Source organism: Anoplopoma fimbria, chromosome 17 (assembly GCF_027596085.1).
Source record: "Anoplopoma fimbria isolate UVic2021 breed Golden Eagle Sablefish chromosome 17, Afim_UVic_2022, whole genome shotgun sequence".
In the NCBI taxonomy this organism is placed as follows: domain Eukaryota; kingdom Metazoa; phylum Chordata; class Actinopteri; order Perciformes; family Anoplopomatidae; genus Anoplopoma; species Anoplopoma fimbria.
The window spans coordinates 23,288,037-23,312,582 of NC_072465.1; the positions used below are offsets into that span (position 1 = coordinate 23,288,037).

The following is a 24,546-nucleotide window of genomic DNA, read 5'->3' on the forward strand; positions in this document are numbered from 1 at the left end:
TTTGGACACGTTCAGTATCAGTATATCAGTATTTGAATAGAGGAAAACAAACTTAACGGCCGTCTGTTCCTTTTAAATAGTAAGATTATTAAAAACCACAATACTGCACAGTAAAAGTGCTTTATCCATATATTTTTTACTTAAAGTGAAGAGTGAGAAGCATTATCAGCTAAATGTACTCGATAAATTTGTCTGTACAAGGTGGAGCTTTCAATTCAAATACGATTCTGGATAGTTTAATGAATGATAAAGCAAGTCAAAGTAATAATAAAGCTATAGCTGTAGGTTACTTAATGGTAAAGTCTGTCCCCAGGTTTTTTCCCCCCATGTGAACCAGTGTGTTTCGGGTGTTTTTGACCAGCCGAGGTCTGTGTCGGGTTTGAGTGTGAACACATGCTGGTTTGTGAGTTAGAGAGGCGAGTGTGCTGTGTGGATTCTGTTGCAGGTTGTGTTGTTTTGTTATTGGCCTTATTGTTAAAGTTATGAGCCTCGGTGGTGTGTGTGCAAAGCATGAAGACTATAGCGGAGTTAATTGCCTTGGCTTGCATCCATTAAATCTTCTCTTTTTGCGTATTGAGACTTGTAACAGGGTATTTGGCACACTGCTCCCCTACCCCAACAAAACCTAAATTCCCAACAATAACCCAACCAAAAAAGTTTGGATTTTGAGTAATGGGTTTTCTTACAAACCTGGAACTTCTACTGCCTTTAAGAAGGGACTGAGATGGAGATTAAAATTGACTTTCTTTCACACAGACGTACACAAGAAATGGCCCAAGACTGAACTGTATTGCAAATTATTTATAATTGCAAAATGTTGTGTAACAAACTGTTTTTTTTGATAAATACAAGCATTTGACAAAGCCTTATCTAAAAAAAGGTTGACCTTCCATCACAGCCACAAAACACAAATAGATTTAAACATATTTCATTAGACAAAAAAAAAAAAACATTAAAAAACAACTCCCAGGCCATGATATTTATACATTTGCATATTTAAAAATATTGAACATCATTAAATTTCTGTTTAAAAATAAAAAGGATAACTTAAAGAAAACAGCATCACACTTTCAGTCCTTCCCCTCAGTCAAGCTGTTATGTATATATAAACCTGTTTGCATTGCTGCAAAAATTCTGCTCTCACTTGAGGTGGAGTGTCTTAAACATTAAAGCAAATAAAAAGGAGAATAAGTGCCATAAATCGGGCTGTGTGAAGAGAGCAGCAGACCCCGAATTGTTCCTCAGATAACTTAGTGTCTTCCTATGAAACTGAGACAAGAAATCAATGTCATATTATTGTATATTATTTTGAAAAAGCTCTGAAAAAGCATTTGTAAGCTGTTTAAATCTACATGAAAGAGAAATCGATGTCACAAAAGAAAACTGTTGCGTAAACGGTTTCTCTGCATCCAGGCTTTGTATCAGAGAGCTGTGAGGCTCATTGTTCGAAAAGGCAAAAGGACCTACTGAATAAAAATGAGAAAATTAATGAATGCAATTTTCTGTTCCCAGCCACATATACAAAGAGAAATGTCTCTCTTTCATTCACGCTAACAAAACTGTACAAAAAAACCCCATCTCTAATAATAATAATATAATAATAATTCATTCAGACTTCACTCATGTTTGTCTCAATGCCATAATTCATTAACAACTGTGATGCAGAATGACCCGACTCGGGCACAACTGAGCTGTGGTGCACTTTGGCACGGCAACTTTCATTACATTTTTTTCCTCCAATGGCCAAATCCAAGTCCGCTTTTAACACCTGCTATTATCTAGGAATCCGTATCTAGACGTGTTATTTGGACAGTGACATTTAATAAAGACCTTAGCATCCTCACCTGGTATTAATAAGCGCTTTTGTTATCGAGGATCTGCCCTCATTATGGTAAGATCTCAAAATGCAAAATAAGTACGAAACACTGCATGTCTCAGGTCAAGAAATGCCAAAGAAAAAAACGTATTTGAATATTCGATTGGTGGTGGTGGTGGGGGGAGAAGAGCTCTGCCACAGAGAGATAGACGCCGTGTCCTAACAGCAAGCTTTACATTACGTCATGTAAACAAACCACCTATCAGCTGTTCGCTTCAGATCAGACTAGAGACGCCACTACTGAAAAAGGTGGGTGAGTTGTACCTTTTTTTATATTCCCACGTTTGTTCTTTTTAAACAGAAAACACACATTGTATATTGTGACATTTACTGGAAATGACAAACAATATAGCAAACAGCAAAAAGAAGCTTTCAGCGCCCTGCTGATCTCCCTCCAGCTGCTCATTTCAACTTCACCTAATCAGCTGTTCCTCGTCAAAGAAAGCAACAGAACCAAGGCGTCTGACAAAAGTTCAGCTTAAAACTCCCGCCCAGTTAGGACACAGTGTCTTGGACAAAACTTTTTTTATCGTTCGAACCAATGTGTTTCTTAAGAACGAATATCAGAAAGTCATTTTATGGCCAATCATGACAGCCCTAAAGCATTTACACCTAGCGTTAACATGCCTTGTTCTTTATCCAGACAAGAAAGCATCACATTTTGGAATATGGCAAAATTCTCACTGTGGCTCCTGATTTTTGTCCCTATGAGTGAATGTAAACACAGACTCACAGCTTCCATTGCTCGAGCTGAAGCTCTAATAAAAACCACCAATCAGTCCTGCGAATGACAAAGCTCATGTGGTTATTGAGCGGATGCCTGTGAGTACGAGCGCCATCAAGAGTGGGATTCAAACGAACCAGTCCAGTAGTGGGGAGAAGGCGGGGTCATAGTGCAGCGATACAGTCGTAATATTCATGAAGGAATAATCATAATTTAGTTTTACACTCTGCTCTTCTCTCACACACACTCACGAAAATAGACGCCAACAAGATCGACACACGCGTGTGTGCGAAAACACACACCAACATTCTTTCCTGCTAAGAGTCTTTGAGCATGTTGATGCGTGCGAAGATCTTGAGCGCGGGTCCCAGTTTAATGTTCATGGTGCTCATGAGGTGGTCCTCCTTCAGCAGGAGCAAGGCCTGTCCATCGATCTCCTGAGAGCGAAACTCGTCTGCTATCTCCTGACAACCTGCAAGAACAGCAGAGGAAGAAGTTAGTCACACAAAGAAATACTAGTAAACTAGTAAAACCTGGAGTTAACGGTTCTGCTGGCAGTGTTTTAGAAATAACGGAGTGAGATCTCCGCAGAAAATAGATTGAACGTGTGGCTACCTTTAACTTGAGTAGATGCCGATATCTCTCATTGTCTCAAATGCAATAAAAGCCTCACAAGTAAGGGAGATTATATCAGCAATCTATCAAAACATTTGGCAAATAAGCAGTTTTCCAGTGTTTGAGGAGCAGCCGTCGGTCCTCGTTCACTGCAGGTAACGTTAGCGACGCTATACAGAGTCTGCTAATAAGAAATAGGCTAATAAATGAAAGCTAATCACTAAACGCTAATTGTTTAGCTTCAAATGCATTTTAAAGATTTGGGGAACTTTTAGTATTCTTGCTCAATTAAGACTATTTGTTTACATGGGAAAAATAATAAAGCAATGTCGTTTCTTTTCTTATAAAAAAACTCAAAAAGAACCGATAAAAGTATCCTTAAGGAACCGAACCAATAAGCAGTATAGATCAGAGTCCTGGTATCCGTAAAATCTTAATACTCATCCCGACTAAAAGCAGGATTCATAAGCAGAGTAGTGTGACTGCAACGCTGCGTTTACGTCTCTGACCTGGCAGCGACCGGATGAACTCGTAAACTTCTTCCACGTTCCACTTGGTGGGGTCGTTGGGTAAGAAGCGCTGACAGGGCGACGGCGCGTCTCTGACAGCGCAGACGTCCTGGTCGGAGGCCCTGCTCGGATGCCGGTGGACGGGGACCTGAGCCGGCGCCGGAGCTGGAGGCAGGGGCCCCGAGCTGGCCGCCGACAGAGGGGACGGCGGCTCCTCGTAGCTGGACATGTCCGAACACGGGCTGGACTCCTCCTGACTGGGCTGCGAGGGATGCGGTGAGGACACAGAGCCGCCCTGAGTCTGCTGCGGCGATGGAGGAAGCTTCTGAGAAAGTAAAGAAATAGTCGAGCATGACGTTAAAAAAATGAATGTCTCATCAGTAAAACACAGCGGGGGACATTGTGTTAGACATAGATAATGTTAAAGGGGTGATAAGCAAGATTTATGATGTACAAAAGCTTTAAATTAGTCTAACACACCTGCAGGGATTTGATCCAGATGTTTGATCGACACAGTTACTTTGTCGGGTGCTGAACCCTCTGGATTATAAAAGTCACTTCTTGGTCCAGACGTGAAACAAAAGCACCCCCACTGCAGGTTCAACCCTCCAGGCATGACATAACTCAGAAGATTTTGGCTATAAAACCTTAACAAGATTGTTCTCCAGCCAAAAAAAATGATTCTTCTTCTTATTTAGTATCATCTACGCTTCTTGTCCCGATCATTACTAGTTTCAGTTTTCAAAAGGGAGGGGAAGTCAGGTCACAGGACATCAAGAGAAAAAACGTCAATGTTAAAGATAAGTGGCTAAGAAAAAAAAAAAGAAAAATAAGCAACTCCAGATGCTTTTGATAACTTTATAACTTGCGCAATAGGCAGAAAATCTCCACTAATGCTTCTCCGCTCCTACTGGTCACCACTAAACGTTGACAAAGATCATAAAGCACTTAATGGCCCTTTAAAGACAGAGGGGGGTAATTGGGCACTGACACAAATGATGCCTAAGTTCATTAAAAAGCACGAGGCGTGAAAAGTGCAGAGCATTAAATGTGCAGCGGAAGCAGTTTGTGATGGGAGGTAAAGTGTTGATGTGGAAGTTTTACAACAGTGAAAGAGTGTGTGTGTGTGTGTGTGTGTGTGTGTGTGTGTGTGTGTGTGTGTGTGTGTGTGTGTGTGTGTGTGTGTGTGTGTGTGTGTGTGTGTGTGTGTGTACCTGCTTCTTCGCCTCTACATTTGAGCGACCCGGAGATCTTCTACGCCAGCGACTGGTCGGTTTACTTCTCTCTGGACGGAAGAGGCCAATCCGCTTCGTGCAGCCCACGTTGTACCTGTCGACAAAGATCCACGATCAGAGCTTTCCTTAAATCACATAATTAAGTTTTTTTAAATGAGAAGAAATATATAAAACCAAAATGTGACTTGCCTCTTCGCACAAACCATGGAGCAGAATCGTTTAGAGCCTTTGAACGTGTAGGCAAAGTCCACCCATCCGCAGTATTCACACGTCAGCTTGGGCTCTTGCTCTTTTTCTGAAGGAAGAGAAACAAGACGGACAACAAAATATTAGGTTTGTTTTCTGAATGAGACATTTTCTCTTTTGAAAAGTGTGTTACAGACACGGGGCTGCTGAAACACTGAGCCTAAAACCCACAAACGGGATTTTGCAACTCTGCAAAGTTATCACAGTAGTTTGGCTGCTCAGAAAGTGTTTTTAAATAGTTTGGTTTGAGTGAAGATGCTTGTGTTTGGGAAATAGTGAGCACACGACTGGATAAATGAAACTTGGATTAAATTGTACGAGTTTTGTGAGAGTTTGTAAATGTATGTTTTGATATATGGTCATTTTGTGGGTGGAGTATTCCCTTAAGACGATCGGGTATCAGAGAAAGGTCACTTTTTTTCATTTCAATTTGAAGGCAGAAAGAGCCCTTTACTGTTTAACCCAACATGTTTTTAATTACTTTTGTAGTTTTGTTGCATTACAAACAGTTTCCCAAAAATGAGGACTTACTGACAAAGTTTTAAGAGTACGTGTGTCCGTCATTATGCAGTCGATGGATGTAATGTAGTCATTTGCATAAACCTCATACATTTCAACACGTCTCGGTAAAAGGTCAATCGTTGCATAAAGAGTTTCATACACAACCTGTTGTACTTTACCAAACGATGACATCTAATACTGTTTTGTCTCACCTGACTGGTTCATGTCCTCGGTCTCAGAGTCGCTGTTGGCTGCGTTGCTGACGGGGGTTTTGTCGGGGTCAGAGGAGAGCTGATGATCCAGCTTCTTTGGGCTGTCGATGAGAATGGGCAGACGCTCCACCTGATGACGGGAAGAACATATTTACAGATCTACCGAAATGAAACGGTGACAACAATCGGGGACATAGTCGGACTGAATGACTGCAATACCACAACCAACAGATATCAGAACAGCTATATTAAGTTCAAAGAATTCAATGTTTACATCCCGACAACTAGACCAACAATGTCCTATATGGCTAACAAATAATAACCATCTCCTCGATTCATTATTGAATGCAGACATTTATCTGTATAATAGCCATAAATAGCCATTTTTGGACCCCCTTCATAATTAAACTACAACTGGAGACATTGTTGGCAAAGTAGGAAATTGCTTTCAACAGTGCTGAAACAATTGGTTAAGCAGCAGAAAATGTATCTGCAACAATTGTGATAAACAAGTCGTTAAATGGGGGAAAAGAAAATTATGTTTTCGGCATCTCAAACATGAATACGCTTTGCTGTTTTCTGTTTAATATGATTTATAATGAAATGTCTAAAGTGTTTTGGACTGTTAGTCTGACAAAAATGGGTAATTTGAAGATAATTTGTGCCATTTCTCAAAGAATAAACACCTCATCCATTCATTGAATAAGTAAACACCAACAATCATATAAAACAGTCATTAACCAAAGTAAATGTCAATGTCTTTGTAATGTAGATACTGCACTCTTTCATGCTGTATAACAGTATGCATGTTTTTGTGCTTGTTCATGCCTTCATAGAGTACATTTAAATACTGTAGACTGAGCAGTAACAACAAATGTCCAGTAGGGGGCAGTGAGCCCTAAGGCGAAAAGCAACAGCACGCTCATGTCATTATGTTGCACCTGAACAAAAGGCTGTTCAGTCTAACGTTTACCTTCTTTTGTTTGTGATTATAATATAAATGGGACGATTCATCCAATCCATGTCAACTTCGGTGTATAAAAAACTAATAACAATATAATAACATCAGTTTTAAGCGAGATGACACAGATTAAAGAAATTCTTTTTTTTTTTATGCCTTGAGATAATTGAGAGGCTGCAGCTCATTACACACACCTCCATCCATCTGTCCTCCTTCACCCTTTATAAAGTTAATGACTGAACCACACAGAAGCTGTGAGCCGTCAGTAGTATTAGTAGTAGTAGTAACAGAGGGATCTGTGTTTTCCTGCGCTGACAGCTCCCTGCAGGCGAGTACACCAGAGAGAGCGTTGGCTCAGTGGTTGTTTATCATGTCTGGCTGTTTAGTAACGCTGATGTCGGGGGCCGACACTCACAAACACGGGGAACGGCTCGGCTCCCTCCTGGATGACGAAGCCCTCGATGACGTGCGTGAGGACCTGGGGCTTGACGATGGCCTGCGGCGGTTTGTTCTCCCCGTTCTGCGGCACGCTGCCCGTCACGGTGGGCCCCGGGCTCTCGTTCCCCGAGGTCATGGCCAGAGGAGGGGTCACAGGTGCAGCGATCGGCCTCTTGGTTGAGACCCCTCCTGCTGGGGCAAGAAATGAACACTGGTTACTGGTGGGATGGAGTTGGAATGAAATTGGAGCTGAAAAAAAAGTATCTTTTTTTCAAGTAATTGATTTATGCTTTTAAACGTCATATGAGATCGTAAAGTGAATATTTTTGGGGTTTATGACTTTTGGTTGCCCAAAACAAGCATTCTGAAAACTGTCTTGTGACATTTTATAGGCAAATACTCGGGAAAATAATCAGCAGCTTTAGATTAATCACCAGATTCAATCTCTGAAGGGAAAATACCAAACAAATTCTGAATTCAGCTTCTTAAAAGCTGCTTGTCCTCGTCATATGTGATGGTAAACTGAATATTTATGAGTTTTTGGCTGTTTAGTTGGACAAAGCGACACATTCAAAAAGACATCTCCTTAGGCTTGAAGAATACATTTTTAGTATTTTATGACATTTTGTAGATCAAAGTAAATAATCTTGAAACCAATCAGAAGGTGAACTAACAATAAAATGAATCATGCCTTGCAGTTCTAAATCAAATTACAGTAAAGAAACTTACACCAGCAATGCAGAATGTAAGACAACTCAGCATATCTACTTTATTATTTTAAGTAGATTTACATCATCAAACTGTTGATGTCTTTAGAAAGCCAACACTTTAAATGATTTGTTTAGTTATTTCCACAGAGCTCAGCAGTACCTGTCTTTGTTTAACCACATTATAGCATCTATCAAATCATATTAATCAAACAATTATCACATTATAGCGACATGCTGCACAGCATCCAGTCACATCCACCTGCCTGCTGCGGATTTAAATGACTTTACTGGCAATGCAAGCTGAATATTAGAAGTGACCTACTGCCTCCAGTCGACCAATAACTAACAGTAAATCCACAACGCACCGCTGATCGCCATCAACACAACGACGTCTCGCCTTTTCACTAAAAACCCGACAAAACCGAAAGTAAACGCTAAACCGCGACGCTTCGTCACGTCAGAAGTCAACAGTCAGCTTTCTTACCAACTTCCTCTGTTCAGAGACAAAACATGTGCGGTTTGCTCGTGTTTGTTGTTGTGATGATCCGCCACACACACACATAAACACACACACAGACACACACACAGACATAAACACACACCGACCTGCAGCAGCTGCTGTTTGAAGCTGTGGTCGCTGTTTAAGCTGCAGCGCTGCTGAAGATAAGCCTTCAAAGCTGGATCCGCCTCCCTGTTTCCTCCCACAGCACCCTGCTGCTAATGCATGGCATCATGGTTCAACTGGGAGCCTGAGAGGAGGCTCACTATGCCAGTATAACCAGTTGAACCAGAGTCCATTAAAGAGCAGACACATCCTCTGAGAAAAGACACCTAAAAGTGTATTTTCTACACTGCTTGGACACATATTCTGGTGGAGTTAGGGTTGTGTGCAGCAGTAAGTATATTTGTACTGAAGGACAGCTTTGAGGTACTTCTTTTTTTTTATTATGCTTCATTTATATGATACTTTGCAGTTGCAGATTAATAATGCATAACATAATATCTCAATGATGTAATATAGATTAAGATATCATGATTTATCCTCAGGGGAAATTCACAAGATACCCAGCAGATGGTGTATTAAGTAGTTGGAATTAGGTCAGCCTTTACCTTTAACATTGAAGTGATGCACATATTAATGCATCAATAATTATGATATAATAACATAATATACATTATACTGAAATGTGCCACTCACACCTAAGAAGTACTTTCACCCTTGGTTCTTTCAGTACATTTTGATGCCAATACTTCAAATTGAATGCATGGCTTGTGACAGTATATTTTTTCCCACTGTGGTATTACTACAGTAACCTAAGTACAATATCTAGAGTACCTCTTCCACTTCCAGTTTTCAGATAGAAAACTGCATTAAAAACAATTCAAGGTGCTGCATTTGGGACGTGTTCTTTTAGGAAACAATGAGACGATTTAATGTGATCCAGGAAGTCCAGTTTGATAAACAGGTCGATGAGTTTGAAGCGAAGATTACTAGGAGAGCTGGATCCTTGTGGCCACTGGGACAAATGAACTGATTGGTGCTGGTACCCATGAAACATATCCCCCATTGACCTCCACTATAAAAATAGACATCTCTCTGAAACACCTTGAACTACAAACACGGTTAATGATTACTCTTTGATGAATTTCAATAATTGCAAAATGTTCCCAGAGCCCAGAGAAGCAATAGTGAGGTGCATAATGTGATCCCAATGTGAAGTTTATTATGGTGATAATCATTTTAATCTTTTTTCTTGATGATCATGAGGTAAACAGCAAATGAGCCCTTTCATTAAGATAAAGAAAGAGGGCTGTGTTTTTGCTCGCAGTGCCGATGTTTGTCTGAATAAGACCTAAAACATCCAAAAAACAAAAGGACAGGACATCACAGTCCTCAAAGCACTGGTGGTCTAAATACTTAAAAGAGAAGTGACAGTGTGTCTGAATATCTGTTCAAGGCTGAGCTGTGAAACTCAGTGAAGATAAATCTTTGAAGCTGGAAACCCTGAATACTCAAGAAGCCAATTTGACAGAAAAGCAGCTTTTTGTGAAATTTTCCGAGAAGCAAAAAGAAAAAATCGAAATCTTTGGGCCCATCGTCATCGGCCCCCGGAGCCAGTGGATTACTAAAATAGTTTCCTGCTCTGGTGGTGAGCATCACACCCAACTCGCTGCACAAAAAACAGCAATTTGTGGTCAACACAATGTTTCATTTTACAAGAAACACAACATTAGCCCCCATTTCCAACCATTTAGGAGAATTACCACAATAGAAACTGATCCGTGTCAACATTAAGAAAATATAAAAGCAAATAAGTTGGTGCTCAGCAAGAAGAGTATAGCTGCTGCATGACGATGCACTACTGGCCATTAATCACTTATTAGAACCGGCTTTATCGCTTTTATCCAAATCACCTGGCTGACAAAATGTGCACAGTCAGTAGAAAAAGCAGCGATAGGAAAATACATCTCACTGACGATGCATTATTTCTGGGATTTTCTCATTACATAAAAGCTTTTTGACTGGATTATACTGTAAAAACCGCTTTACAGTCAACCAACATTTCCACAACAGCTTGTCCACGATTTAGAAACGTTGATTCTTCCGAGCAGCCATCACAATTGTCCATCACAAAAGCACGCATCAGATATTGTCTAATAGACAAAAGCCGTACGTTAACTGAAAAAGTTACTGGCCTCATTCCCACAAACATGTAAACCAAACATTGACTACCAGTTTTTAAGCCAGAACACCAACAATGGAATGCATCCAACAGAATAGCTGTGAAATAAATCTCCTTTTTTGATGCCTCTACTGTTCAGGCTGATGAGGTGTTGCATTAGGTTGCATCATAACTTTTTGCCCCCTCTCATGTATGTTAATGGTTAACAAAATATGACCATGACACCCCACACTGCATTGTGGGTGTCGGCCTCAACCCTGTTACTACACACAAACAAAGTGAAACAGTGCGCGCCAAATTGTCTCCAATATAATCTACCAGCAACAAAGTAATGAAAACAATAAAGCTCCATTATGAGATCGGTTGTATTACTGTTATTGCTCAGGGCTTTCCTTGTGGGTTTAAATGTTCACAGAGCGCCGAGTGAATTGTGGGTATCAGGTGAGCTTTTTGGCCTCAGCTCAGGGAAGAGTCACAGAGAAAAAAATGACAAACGAAGCAATACGAGACGGAGGTAATAGTGAAACCAAAAGTGCTGCAGAGACAACACATTCTGAATTACAAGTAAACACTAGCATTGATTTTATTTCCCCCTCTGAGGGTTTCTAATAGTTGGTCAACTCGAGGAGAGCAGAGCAGAAATAAAAGCACATCTTCGGTGTCAAAGAGAAACATTTCAGTTTCTTTAACCGCTAGTTCTTATCCTCACTGGTTTAAAAGTTAATTTACGAAATCGTTTGAGAACTCCGTTTAGGAAATCATGCCGAGTCATTACCTTGTGGCTGAACAGCTGGTGTGGCTGGAGTGACCTTGGGCTGCTCTACAGGTTTGGGTGGTTGTGATGGCGAAGGCGCAGGTTGTTGCTGTTGTTGCTGCTGTTGTTGCTGCTGTTGTTGCTGCTGTTGTTGCTGCTGCTGTTGTTGTGGCTGCTGTTGAGGCTGCGTGGGGGGGGCTGGACACGTTTCTCTGACCACCAAAGAGGTCGGCTTATCTTTACTGTCCTGAACCAGTCGGGAGGCCTACGATGTGAGAAACGAGGACGGGGGGAAAAATGAGCAATCTGAGACAGTTCAGGGACTGCAAGTACTTTTAATGCCAGTGACTCAAACACTAAAAAATCCATTAGGCTTGGAAAATATCACAGCAGTGGGAAAATATTACACCAGGAATCCCAAACTCAGAAGATTCCTGGTTTTTTTTTTTCTACGTGTATGTTTTGGAGTAGAATTTGATTTGGTGGGTGTTGATGGAACACATTTTTTTGTTTTGCTGGTTACCACCCAAAAAAAAAAAAACAAGAAGAATGTGAGCAGTTTAGAAGTTAAGTAGGACAGAAAGGCCTTTCCCATTAGAAAGAAATGGAGGACTAAAACAATGAATCACATTAAATGTGCAATACTGGAAACACAATGGATGACCTGTCACCGGCAGAAACAGGATACCCTCCTTTAACTTTCCTCTAGATATACGAGACCTTTTACTCAGAACAATAAATGTCAACGTCATGGTGATGCACGAAGAAAAGTCTGGGGATTACCAACGTAGGTAGGGTGCATCATCTGGGAACCATGAATGTTGGCACAGAATATCACGGCAATCACATTTTCGGTCTGGGCCACAGTGGACAAACCGAAATCCCTATAACCGAAATGCTAGCACGGCACAAGACGAATAATTTAGATCCCAATTAACAGAACTTGACTTGAAGAATGATGCTGCAACATTATTTTCTAGCACCAAGCTTATGCTTCAGAAACACTGCGTTAACAATTATTATTTTTTTCGCCATTTCTGCATAAACTAAATCTAAACACAGACATTAACTAGACAAAAGAAAAAAGAGATAGTCCCTGGCCTGCTCTCACACTAACATCCATCTATGGTTTTAACCTTATCAGTGATGCAGACAACCGTTATAATGAAGTTATTTAAAAGCTCTCTTGTTTTGAGAGCCAGGTGTTGCGTAACTGAACTCACCGTCGGCTGTATTTGTAGGTTGATGGCGGTGAGCTGGACGGGCTGAGCTTTGGCATGGTTGAGGGAGGAGTGGAGGGCGTGGGGGCTGATGGTGGAGTGGAAGATGGTGGCCTGCTGGCTGGGCATGGAGGGCTGGTGTGGAGCGGGTTTGGGCAGAACGGGGACAGGGTGCTGGGACGGTTGGATGGAGGCCGTCTGCAGCAGCTGGCCCGTGGTCCTCTGGGGAGCTTGACTCTGATGGACCACGAACTGCTGCTGATGATGCTGCTGCTGCTGCTGCTGCTGCTGCTGCTGCTTGTGATGCTGAACCAGGGAATGAGGCTGGATCTGTGTGTATGCTGGAACGAGAACAACAACAACTCTTGATATTTTTAACTCATGAATTCAGCCAACTGCTGTGATTGCAGCCAATTTGCCTCTAATTTTGGTCATATGCAATATTTCTTTGGTTGCGTCTATATGACTATAAGTAGACTCTATTTTCTTTGTGGCCACATTAACATATTTGTGACGGGTGAAAAAAGGGAAAACCCAAAGCAGAGGACCATCAGTGTTTCATTATTATTATGTTTACTTTTCTTTGTAAAAGGATTGACATAAATAAGCATATCATGCTTTTATTCTGACAAATACCACTTACTAGTTACTTTAGCTTCCATTAACAGATTGGATTCAGATATTGATGTACTCTATATGAACATATGGCATGTGATCATCTGTTATCATTCTTCCTGTCCATACTGGATATACATTAAGAGTTTTGAAATATTATATTATAATTACATCATCTTAATTTTGGGCCTAACTTACTTATATACTATTGACGAAGTAATCATTTTGTGTTCAATACTGCTGAAATTAAGTCAAGTATTTGATTAGATGTTTACCAGAAAATCAATCCACGACAATTGCAGTAAACTGTGAATCGTTTAATTCATTTAATAATTGCAAAACTTGCTTTATTTGCTGCGTTTCTTTATTTTATGTCATTATTATTGGCATATCTTTGGCTTTTGGACCGTTGCTCGGTGAGCAATTGTACACTTTTCAGTCTCTGCCCCTTGTTTGTTTTACAGACCCAACAGTAAATACATTTAAAAAAAAAAAAAAAAAAAAATCAGATTAATTGATAAGTAATAGTTGCAGGCCTATTCTGCAACACACATTGCGTGCCACCGTCTCATCAAACATTATCGTCCTCTATGAAAGATAACTCAGAAATATCTCAAGTCAACCGTGTGACAAACCATGAGCAATATATATATATACTGTTTATTTCATGCATGCTCGTAACTGTCCACTCCACGCTCACTGCATAAAAAAGAAACGTAGACGTCCGCACAAAAGAGCCTGTTTGGTAGCTTTCCCTTCACCTGTGTGCCCCGTGTTGACAGGATGTAACATTAAGAGCTCCTTGAAAGCTGCACAGAGAGAGGCCCTGACCATTACTCACAAATCGTTTCAAAATGGCCTGTCACCACCTGTCAGTGCTGCTGTGGGTAAAAAAGACATCCTGAGCTCATAATCTGCCCCGTAGCACCAAGACACAGCGCATCAATCTTGCATCGCGGGAGCACGAGGTCTGAATGGGAGAGTGGTTGAGCCGGAGTAGCCCGAGGCCGGCCTTAATGTAAGAGACGCCTCGGGAACGGACATGCAGAGCCAACTGTCCGTGTCACTCTTTATGGAGCTAATGTTGAGTCAGGAGATCCGGACCCCACTGCTGCCTCCTTGATCTTTAACAACTCTAACAGGAAATGCTGATAAATAATTGACTCTTAATGTCGAAAAACACCAACAACAAAGGACTCCTGCACCACAGTACAGCTTCTGCTCTGTGAGTCATGGAGGTGTGTTTGGTGATGTTAATAAAACCCCTAATAAATCCAAGCATGGAAAACTGCCAAGTACATCAGCGTGTGTCTCAAATTCCCCTTCGCTCCGCCCCCCCTGTTCTTTTCAGGATGTTTTGTGTAGGACAGACTCCATCTGGTTTCAAAGTTTTCCCTGTGAGGCATCAACCGCAGTCTGTGCCCTGCTGAGGAGTTTACAGATCTTCTGTCCAGCATGTCATTAGTCCTTTTAATGCTACAGGATCTGCTGACAAGTGTTTTCTTTTTCACAAGGCCAGAAGAAAACCTGGTTATCTGTGGCGTACAGGGATATTTACAATATTCAGAGGAGGATAAATATGAACATGAGATTGGTGGAGACATCCTGCAGCATGATAATCAAATATGTTAGCCTATAGGATGGTTCAGGCTTAAAGGAAATAAGCAATTTAAACGGGACACTTCAGGTGATAATGACATCCTTCAGTTTAAATGGCCTTCACACACCCGGGGCGTTTTTTTTCCATGTGATTTAATTTGCATATCAACTGTTGATTTTCATGAATAATTTCACGTAGAATGTAAATATTACTTGGCGCCATGTTAGGAGTCTGGCCCAGCATCTTCTTACGCCTTTCCAACTGTATTCTGACGCTCAAAGCTGTCGGCATTAGTTCCAGTAAATGACCGTTTGTATATAAAACTGGACTGTTGAAAATATTTCAAGGATAAGGGTAGTTATTCAGTTTCTTTCCTTCTCATGACCTGCCTTCTTGTCGTCTGGAAACCAATAAATAGGACAATAACAACCATGAGAAAGTCCCACAACTCAAGGACAACAGGGCATGTGAAAGAACTCATAACTGCCAAAGATCTGCGCTCATGTTCTGTCACTGAAAACTTGGCTTTTTGCTCAGTTTAACTCACATTAGAACCAAAACACGACATACCCCAACTACGCTGCAGCCAAAACCTTCACTATACAATTAATAAATGGTGATCAAAGTACTCACATGACCTTTTTTTTATGGTTAATACTAATGTTTAAGTTGTTGTAAATGTGACCGTAAAAGAGGAAAAAGGTATTAAAAGAGTCAAAATGCTGCAAGGACAGTTTTGGTAATTAAATAGTAGAACCTTTAATCAAAATGTCACCGAATCATAAAGTAGCAAGAGATTTCTCAGGCCCGGACTGAGGGAAGGAGGGGGATTTCTGAATCAGCGCACACCGGATCCAACCAGCACTCCCTGTGAATGCTGATAACTTTCTCAAGCCCCAAATGAGGAACAGAGATAAGTCTTGGAAGAAGACGAAGACCGGGGAATTTAGTAAATGCCATTCCCCCTCAAGGTCTCGGGATTAAGGACTGGAATGACTCAGCCGCCCCACACACCCACACACGTACAATCATACAATATTAAGTACGTAGCAGTGTCGTCCACGCCCACAGAGTTGTGCTGCTCTTACTCCATCTGCGTGTTGTTGCACAACGTCCCGTGGTTGACGACGGTACACATTCATGATGGGTTTGAAGCACCAAGGGACTGGAAAATCCCAGAGTTTCCACATTCTCACTGGCTGCTGCTTTGGCTAACGTTCATGAAACACATTAAGACCTTGAAACAACAGCGGGCCTCACACCATCCTTCCTCCCCTTTGATACAATTCAGAATCAGGTTTGTATTTTATCTGGTAGGCATTAAAAGAATACAGGTTAAATTAATCCAGTTCATGGTTTGTTTAAAGATCCCACACACAAAAAAAAAATAATAATCTCATGTTCATGTGAAAACAGTGAGGCAGGCCCCTCGGGGCGAAAACCAAATCACAAACACATCAGTATGTTTAGCAGTTGCACATGCTGCAGTGACGCCATGTTTTCAGATCAACAAAAGGAGATAAAGTGAAATGCTGAAAGTTCATTTAAAGTTAAAAGACCAAAAATAAGTAGCGGAATAATTTGTAGTCAGTACGTTTTGCATAAAGTGTGGGTTTTCATTTTCATGTGAAACTGGCAACTGATAGCAGCTACATCAATACTCCAAGACAGACTTTGTGTGCAGGTCTGGTCTTTTAATCTGTGAGCGTGGTGCTTTTGGGGGGTGCTTTTGGGGGGTTCCCTGCTGTGTTTTTTTAACGGTAAGGTGCTCTTTAGTGCCAAGAGGAGGCGATGACGAACGCTTACTTCATCGAGCCAGACGTAACGTTTTGTTTCCAATCCAATTCTTATTTAAGGAAGACTCTTAATGTCTGTGAGGTTCACAGTAACGGAGACATTGGTTTAAAATGATCTGCCAGCTTTTGGAAGGCGAGATGAAAACTGACCAAAAATAGCACAAAAAAAAACCAAAAAACACATTAAATCACAGCTCTTCCATGTCTGTAGTCCTCCCAGATCAGACCAGGCTGGTTTCTGTTGAGTCATGTTCACCGCTTATGAAGTAAAGATGTGTTTGATTTACGATACATTTTCAATAATTAAATAATGGTTATGAACTATCCTGTAAACTTTAAAAAGGAACATTTTTGAGCCTCTTTAATCTCTTAATTGGCATCTTATCTGTTTTTCTTGCCTTCAAGTCATTTCAGAGCTCAGATTCTGTGCAAAATGCTAAAAAACTAGAGGTTATGTAGTAAATATGACAAAGAAAGGTTGATTTTTAGAGGATCTTGCCATCTAGTTGACTGCTGTAACTAAATGATCTTATCGACAGTAATAACTATGTCAATACTTCATTTTGGACATGATAGCAACAATAAAAATACTGACTTATTGTATACAAAGCCTAATTATAAATACTGATTAATTAGACACAAAGCCTAATTATATGAACTCATTAAAGCTAAGGTGATGACGGACATGGTCTAGATTCAAAATCACTGATTCCTTAAGCTAGTACTGCTAGTACTGATTTGTCCTGTCTGATATCTACAACAGGAAACTAAACGTCAGTCATGAAAGTAATCGGTGACATTTCGGGATTAAAAGAGACAGTGTCATGTCAGTACAAAAAAAATATCCCCTGATTTTACGTTGTAATTCAAATTGCATAATGACCCAGTCGCAGTCAAGTTGAGTCCAAGCTTTTATCCTAATCTGAATCCCATCAGACATCCACACAGCCGCTTTCCTTTTCTCTCCCGATCCACAGTGCATTAACTCCCCAGCATCTCATGTGCACACCTGTCCCTCATGGCCTGCTGCTATGGCAACCCATGTAAATTTTGCCAGACAGCATGGGGCCAGATTTTCAGCTTCCGTCCTCCCTTTCATTTTATGTGAATCCATTACTGCAACAAAGCAAGACACAGTTGTGCACTGACACGCTCAGATAATCTCAACTCCCCCCCCTCCCTCCCACACACACACACACACACACACACACACACACACACACACACACACACACACACACACACACACACACACACACACACACACACACACACACACACACACACACACACACACGCACACCTCTGAAGAGGCCGATAAAAACAACACCATGCATTAGCACAGTGTACTGCAGTGTATATCAGGTTCAGGTCATGTAAACACAGTAAGCACTCCCAGCACATAGACACACATGGAACATTCACGCACATATTTTTAGGTTCTTGCTCAAATACACTATTCTGTGAGATGTGATGTCAAATCAGGACCCTCTTGAAAAAGGTGATGATGCATCTGAAGGTGCTTATCCTGCAAACAAACTGGACTAGATGTGATTTAATCAGCTTGTACTGCTGGCATATTCACAACCATTCACATTAAAAAAGGAAAATAAAACAGCTGCTGACTTTAAATGACACAATAAGTGGTTCAGAAAGACTCTGGGCCTTTAACAGCTTCTAATTCTAATTCACAAAGAAAGCTGCTCGACCGTTCCATTCACAACCGAACGCACTCTGTCTTTATTACGGCTGGTTTCACCCCCTTTAGTGAGCGAACGGGTTTCTGGTGCAGGCCCTGACACGTCACGCTCACAGCCCCAGAGAAAGCTATTAAAAAAGAATCTAATATTACGATAAACACCAGAACACATTTCTACTGCATGTATGACAGCTGCCTGGAGCGCCCAAGTCTATTTCAAGGTTTCAAATTGACATCTGTTTTTAAAACAGAAGCATGCAGCAGCTGGCAGGGAATTTGACAGATTAATTTATCTACCCACAAAAATGAAAACGAACTTCCGATGGAGTATTGAGTGTCTCTCAAGAAAAGACATGCCATTCGCTCTTTAACCAGTGCAAACAAAGAAGAAGAGTCTACGGCCAAACTAGAGGCTGAACTTAGGCCAACAGCAGCATGGCAACAATGCTAACGATCACAATGCTAACATGCCGATGTCTAGCAGGTATTATGAATTACTATCATCATCATTTTAGTTTAGCATGTTATGCTAATATGCACAAAACACAAAAAACAGCTGAGGCTGATGGGAATGTCATTCATTTTCCAGGTATTTTGTCATTAAACCAAAAGTGTTTTTTGAACTGGTTATGGTGCTATAAAATAAAGTTATCATTATTATTATTACATTATCAGCAAAGTCATGAGGGCTGATCATTTGGGAACCCTAAACGTCTTTGACCAGTCCATCCAGTAAATGTTGAGATATTTAAATTTGTGATATTGGACTTTATAAGTAAAATTGACTTGAATAGCATTTGCTAAAAATAAGTGATGCACTGGTTGAATAATCTGATCCAAGTGAAATTTGAATACCTCTTATTTGATTAAACTCTGTTTCTTCAGCTTGACCAACTAAGCTCTGGTTTACTTTTGCTTGTTTTGTTTGACCTACAGCCAAGATTAAAAAAATATTAACTTTTCTTTTACATCAGACAAAGAAAAGCAGCAAATTGTCGCAAATTTATGATTCTTGTCCATTAAAAAAAGACAATTTATCAACCCTCAAAGTTGAATTGTTAGACTAATTCATTTCGCCCCCAAACCAATATTGCTATTTTCCATAATTTTCACTATATAGACCAAACATTAAATGCCTTTGTGAGAGACCTACTTCCTTTGGTTGGCCGTAATGTAAGCACTGCATTGGTCAGCTTTAAGAAACCTTCACATAGACACAGACTTTAACATTATTTGAACTTTTCAGCGGTGAGGTTGCAGACTCCACTCACCCGGGGCGATCAGGGGCTGAGCACTGATAGTCGTGACATTGCGGCTCATGTTGATAGCTCGGACCTCTGTGACCGCAGAGCTGTCCCCCTTCCTCCCCGCTTCAGATGAGCCGTCGGAGGAGCCGGCCTTCCCTCCCACGGAGGTATGCGACACTTGGCTGGGATTCTTGATCAGTGAGGCGGGCTGGATGGGAACAGGGCTCTGCTTCAGACTGAGAGCCTGCAGGGTCTGAGTCTGAGAGGAGGACGTGGTCGCCCCCTGCTGGCCACGGATGGCCAGATTCTGGACCTGATTCTTCAAGAGACAGAATAATAGGAGATTATTGATAAACATATTCACAAAGTGGGTTAAAGGAGCAGATGTTGTTAGTTTTTCAGAACTGTGTTTATGATCTTATTTACAGCAGAACAGCAAGTACAAATTCTATCTTGAAAAACGATGTCTTCATGCAGAAAAGTCAATAATCTGACATTTAAAACCCAATTCTTTGCCTGTAACCAATCTGTACCTTGGGGCTGTACGTGTTTTACGGCTGAACTAATTTGATGGTGAAAAGTATCAAACACAAACATCGTGTTTACGTTCTAACGATGTGTTTTAAAAGTATCAATAAATCACACAGTGAGAAAAAAATGATATTGTATGGAAATCCAAATCAAGATGCATTGATTATCGTTTTATGATCGCATCGTACCCCTCTGAATTGGAATCTAATTGGGAGTTGTAGAGTGATTCACACTCCTATTCTTTGACATTTCACATAATCTAGTGAAGGATTTCAGGTCCCTCTCTGCAACATGTTTCTCTGAGCCTCCAGATGTTACAATCACCTCTGCACTTCAATAAGTTTTGACCCGAAGGATAAACTCCAGGACGTTTAATAAAAGTGTTTTCATATTATAGTAGTAATTATGTTTGTCATAATGGACCTACCTGGCAGGAGGAGGAGCTCTCTGACTGGACGGCCGTCACCGTGGCCGTTGGAGTGAAGATGAGCTGTGGCGACAGAGGAACAGCCCGGCCCAGACTCCTGGCCACCTGCACCAGGTTGTTCTGCTGCGCCTGGAAAGCACACACGAGAACTGGGTCAGTCAGGAGATGCTTCTCGGATTGGATTCTTCTATACTATCCAAAAGTAATGATATAAGGCAAAAAAAAAAAAAAAAGAAAAGGTAATTATGCAAATTAGACAATTAGTCCTGAAACAAAGGACTACGTTTATGTGTTTTGGACAGAATATTCTTGCTATGAAAACTACAGGATGGCAGACATTTATTAATCTTAATAACAACATTTAAAACAAAACATATAAAACAAAATGATGTATGTGTGGAAAAAACAAAGCAAGTAAAAGGAAATGAGTACATGCGTAGGGCTTAACAGGAATCATATGAACTACTTGAACACCAGAAGACCAAATTAGTAATAAAAGTCAAGGCAATCGAAACAGAAAGACATGTTTTTTGCTGTTTGCCAGAAGCATCAAAAACATCCGACAATGCCGAGTATCATAATGATGTGGCAGGAACAGTCTGTGTGCCAGCTGCGTCACTGATGGCAAGTTGAAACAGACAAGTTACCCACAACACAGCTGCAAAATAGGCCAATAAATCTATGTGTTCCTTCAGCAACACTTTTTGTTACACAAATTAACCTTTGCTTCAGCAGAGAGAACACTAAAAATGTTTTCTGAGCATGCATGCACATTCGAGCCCCCCCCTCTGTGTTTAAAGAGCCCTCTGGGGCCCGACAGATTATTCTGACCTCATCTGGCGGCAAAATAAGAATAAAGCACGCTTTTTTTACAATGGCAGAGTAAGAATACACATGCACCAATCACAAAACACATAGAAAGAAGAAGAAAAAAAAACTTGAGCTGGAGAGTGTTTAATTATTCAAGCAGTATGTGTGTGAGGTTATGTTTATGCATATATGCACGCTCATGTAAATGTGCCAGAGGCTATGCTCCTCGTGTCTGCAGTCTCACCATCTGTGCCCGCAGGTACATCTGTGCTTGGCTGGCCGTGAGCGTTGGGCTGGATTGGCTGCCCAGAAGAACAGCCTGCTGGGAAATACTGGTGGGCGTCGAGCTAATGCTCTGGGCTCGGCTGATCAGCTGAGCGGCTGCCGGGGAGGTCGTCAGGTTGATCTACAGAGAGACAATGAACCGGATAATTAGGTGGGTTATACTCTTCCTTTGCTTTACTGTAAATGTCATACGTCTTTGTGCGTTTCCTTTCCACAACATGCCAAATACACAAGATCCAGAATATTTCAACATTTTTACTACTGAATGTCACCAAAAATGCATTTAAGTCTCTTCCAAAGCAGCCAGTGTGGCGCCCGGTTTCCTTAAAGCACCTTGTTGCTAAAATCAACTTAGTTCCATGACAATCGAATGGACAATGATAACCTCGACCTTGGAGGCTCTAAGGACACGGACCAGACGCCGTAAACTGCACGTACCGTAGCCTGAGTTGATCCCGTTTGCTGGGATGAAGTTCCGTTCTGTGAAGAGCTTTGCCGGCCAGCTGCGATACTGGCCTGTCACGCGACAAGAGAGAGAGAGAGACATCAGTTACCATTTCCTGAAACGTGCCTTGAAGGCAACATCATTGCTGCACGGTGAGGATGATGCTTTCACCGGGGTGGAGCGCTTGCTGACCTGCTGCACGGCGGCCAGGCTCTGGAGCTGAGCGTTGCTGAGGTTGTGCTGCTGCTGGAGGGCTGCGGTTTGCAACATCAGATGCTGCTGCTGAGCGGCGTACATCTGCTGCAGGTACTGTGCTGCCGTGTTGGGTCTGTGTAACGCCTGCTGGAACACCTTCGTATATAAAGACAGAGAGCCGGTTATGTAATGCAACATGCACAAACAAAAAAAAAGAGTTTGCATAAATCATATCAACTCAGGGTGTTAAATTTGGAACAGTAGAGTGTTGATGAGATGGTACACAACCACAGATCTTTCCTAAATCTGTACAAATCATTTTGTTATATAAAAAAAAAAAAAAAAAAAAAAGTAACAATATCACAACCAAATCCCGGCTGAAAAGAAAAGGCATTGAATGACTCGGGGGGGTTTTGTAATAGATCATAGACTGTGAATCTAGATTCACTAAATATAGTCTGACAGGGAGAGATTCATTCACCTCTAGAGTGTTTCAAAATGTCTAAAACTTGTGATCATTGCGAGCCGGCAGACATAAATAAACCCATTCCCTCAATCATTGTCTGCAAGAGACGCCTTGACCCACTTACAACAGAGCTAATCCTCCAAAATAACTCTCCTCACCCTTCACCTCTGAAAGTGCCCTCTTCCTGGTTGCCAAGTAACCAAGGGAGGATGTTGACCTGTGGTCTATAGCGTCACAGAAGCATCCGGACCCACACCTTCTTGAAACGGGGGGGGTGGGGGGGGGTTAAAATGAGTTGAGCCGAGATGCAACGCAACTCTCGCTGACCATAAATGAGCAGCAGTCCTTTTGTGCTCAGAGTGGCTGTTGGAGGACAATAGTGTTTGCCTTGTAATTGTCAGCAGGCAGGAGTACAAGAAAAGGAAGGATGAATATAACAAAACAAAAAAGAACCTCAAAGCATCGGCGCTAAAACGTTTAAAGCCGCGTTAGAGGCTAATCCTGGTGTCAAAAGGGGTCAGGAGCACTTAAGACCATGAAGCATTCCTTCCTTCAACTTGGACAGATCCTGTGAGACGGCCACTCCTTTGAGTTTCCTTCAGTGATACATGAGATAAATGTATCTATTTATTTCCTATTAGAAAATGATGTGTTGGCATGTATGTGGTGTTATATACACCAACAGATGGCAGTACAGCAAAGGACAGTTACACACACACACACACACACACACACACACACACACACACACACACACACACACACACACACACACACACACACACACACACACACACACACACACACACACACACACACAACCCCAATTTAATATCAAGCTGTCAACAATTTCAAGAAACTGACCTGCACTGTTTGTCGGTCAGGTATCCCACTGTAAATAGATATCTGAGGCACTGTCTGTCTTCCTGCTGTAGTACTACTACTGGCACTACTGTTAGTGTTACTACTACTACCACTGCTACTACTAGAAGTGGTAGCAGTGGTAGTAGCAGTCGTAGTGTTAGAGGTACTACTACTGCTGGCAGCTGTGGTGCTGGAGGAGGAGGTGGCGGCGGCGGAGGGGGAGTTGGTGGCGGCGACGGCGGTGGTGCCGGTGCTGTTGGCCGTGGAGGCGGGGCCCCGGCTCACTCTCCATGGTGCCCTCTGCTCTTCTCACCTTTGACCCCCGGCTCTTCTGAATGGCTCTCCTGTGCCTGAGGAGGGAGGAAAACATGAGAAACTACATGTATATTCCTTCAGAGTTAAAGGAAGGAATAGATGGGACGAGCTAGGAAACAAATGTGTTCAGTAGCAGAAGCTCAACTCCACCTGTACATGGCAGCTCATGAGCAGCTCAACGCAGAAGAAATGTGAGACCAGCAACACTCATAAGATGGCAGGCAAGGCTGATCTGATAAGGAATTCATAAAGGAAGTGAGTGTGGGCACGGCAGAGTAGAAACATTTTTAGTGATGCAGCTAACTATTTATTTCTTTATCCATTAACCTGCAGACCATTTTCTCTATTAATGGATTCATCTTTTTGTCTATAAAATGCCACAAAATAGTGAAAAATGCCAGTTTCCCACAGCTCAATGTGGTCTATTTAGATAAAAAAAAAAAAAAGATATTCAGTTTACTGTCATATATGACAAAGGGAGAATAAGAAGCTTGAAACTGTTTTTTTACTTTTAAATTTGACCGAAACAATGAATTGATCATCAAATAGTTGCCATTAAACATAGT

At 41.5% G+C, this 24,546-nt stretch overlaps 1 protein-coding gene across 1 annotated transcript; it reads right to left on the reverse strand.

Annotated features, from left to right (window-relative positions):
- Positions 1-786: 786 nt before the first annotated feature.
- On the reverse strand, positions 787-24,190 carry phc2b (polyhomeotic homolog 2b (Drosophila)). Its single transcript, XM_054616551.1, is given in 16 exon segments — positions 787-3,072; positions 3,725-4,049; positions 4,939-5,053; positions 5,149-5,254; positions 5,919-6,048; positions 7,295-7,506; positions 11,487-11,730; positions 12,689-13,026; positions 19,667-19,961; positions 20,601-20,729; positions 21,655-21,816; positions 22,134-22,211; positions 22,333-22,491; positions 23,666-23,939; positions 23,941-24,015; positions 24,131-24,190. Coding segments are annotated over 16 exon segments (2,805 nt in total). The 5' UTR covers positions 24,139-24,190; the 3' UTR covers positions 787-2,917.
- Between the last annotated feature and the right edge of the window lie 356 nt (positions 24,191-24,546).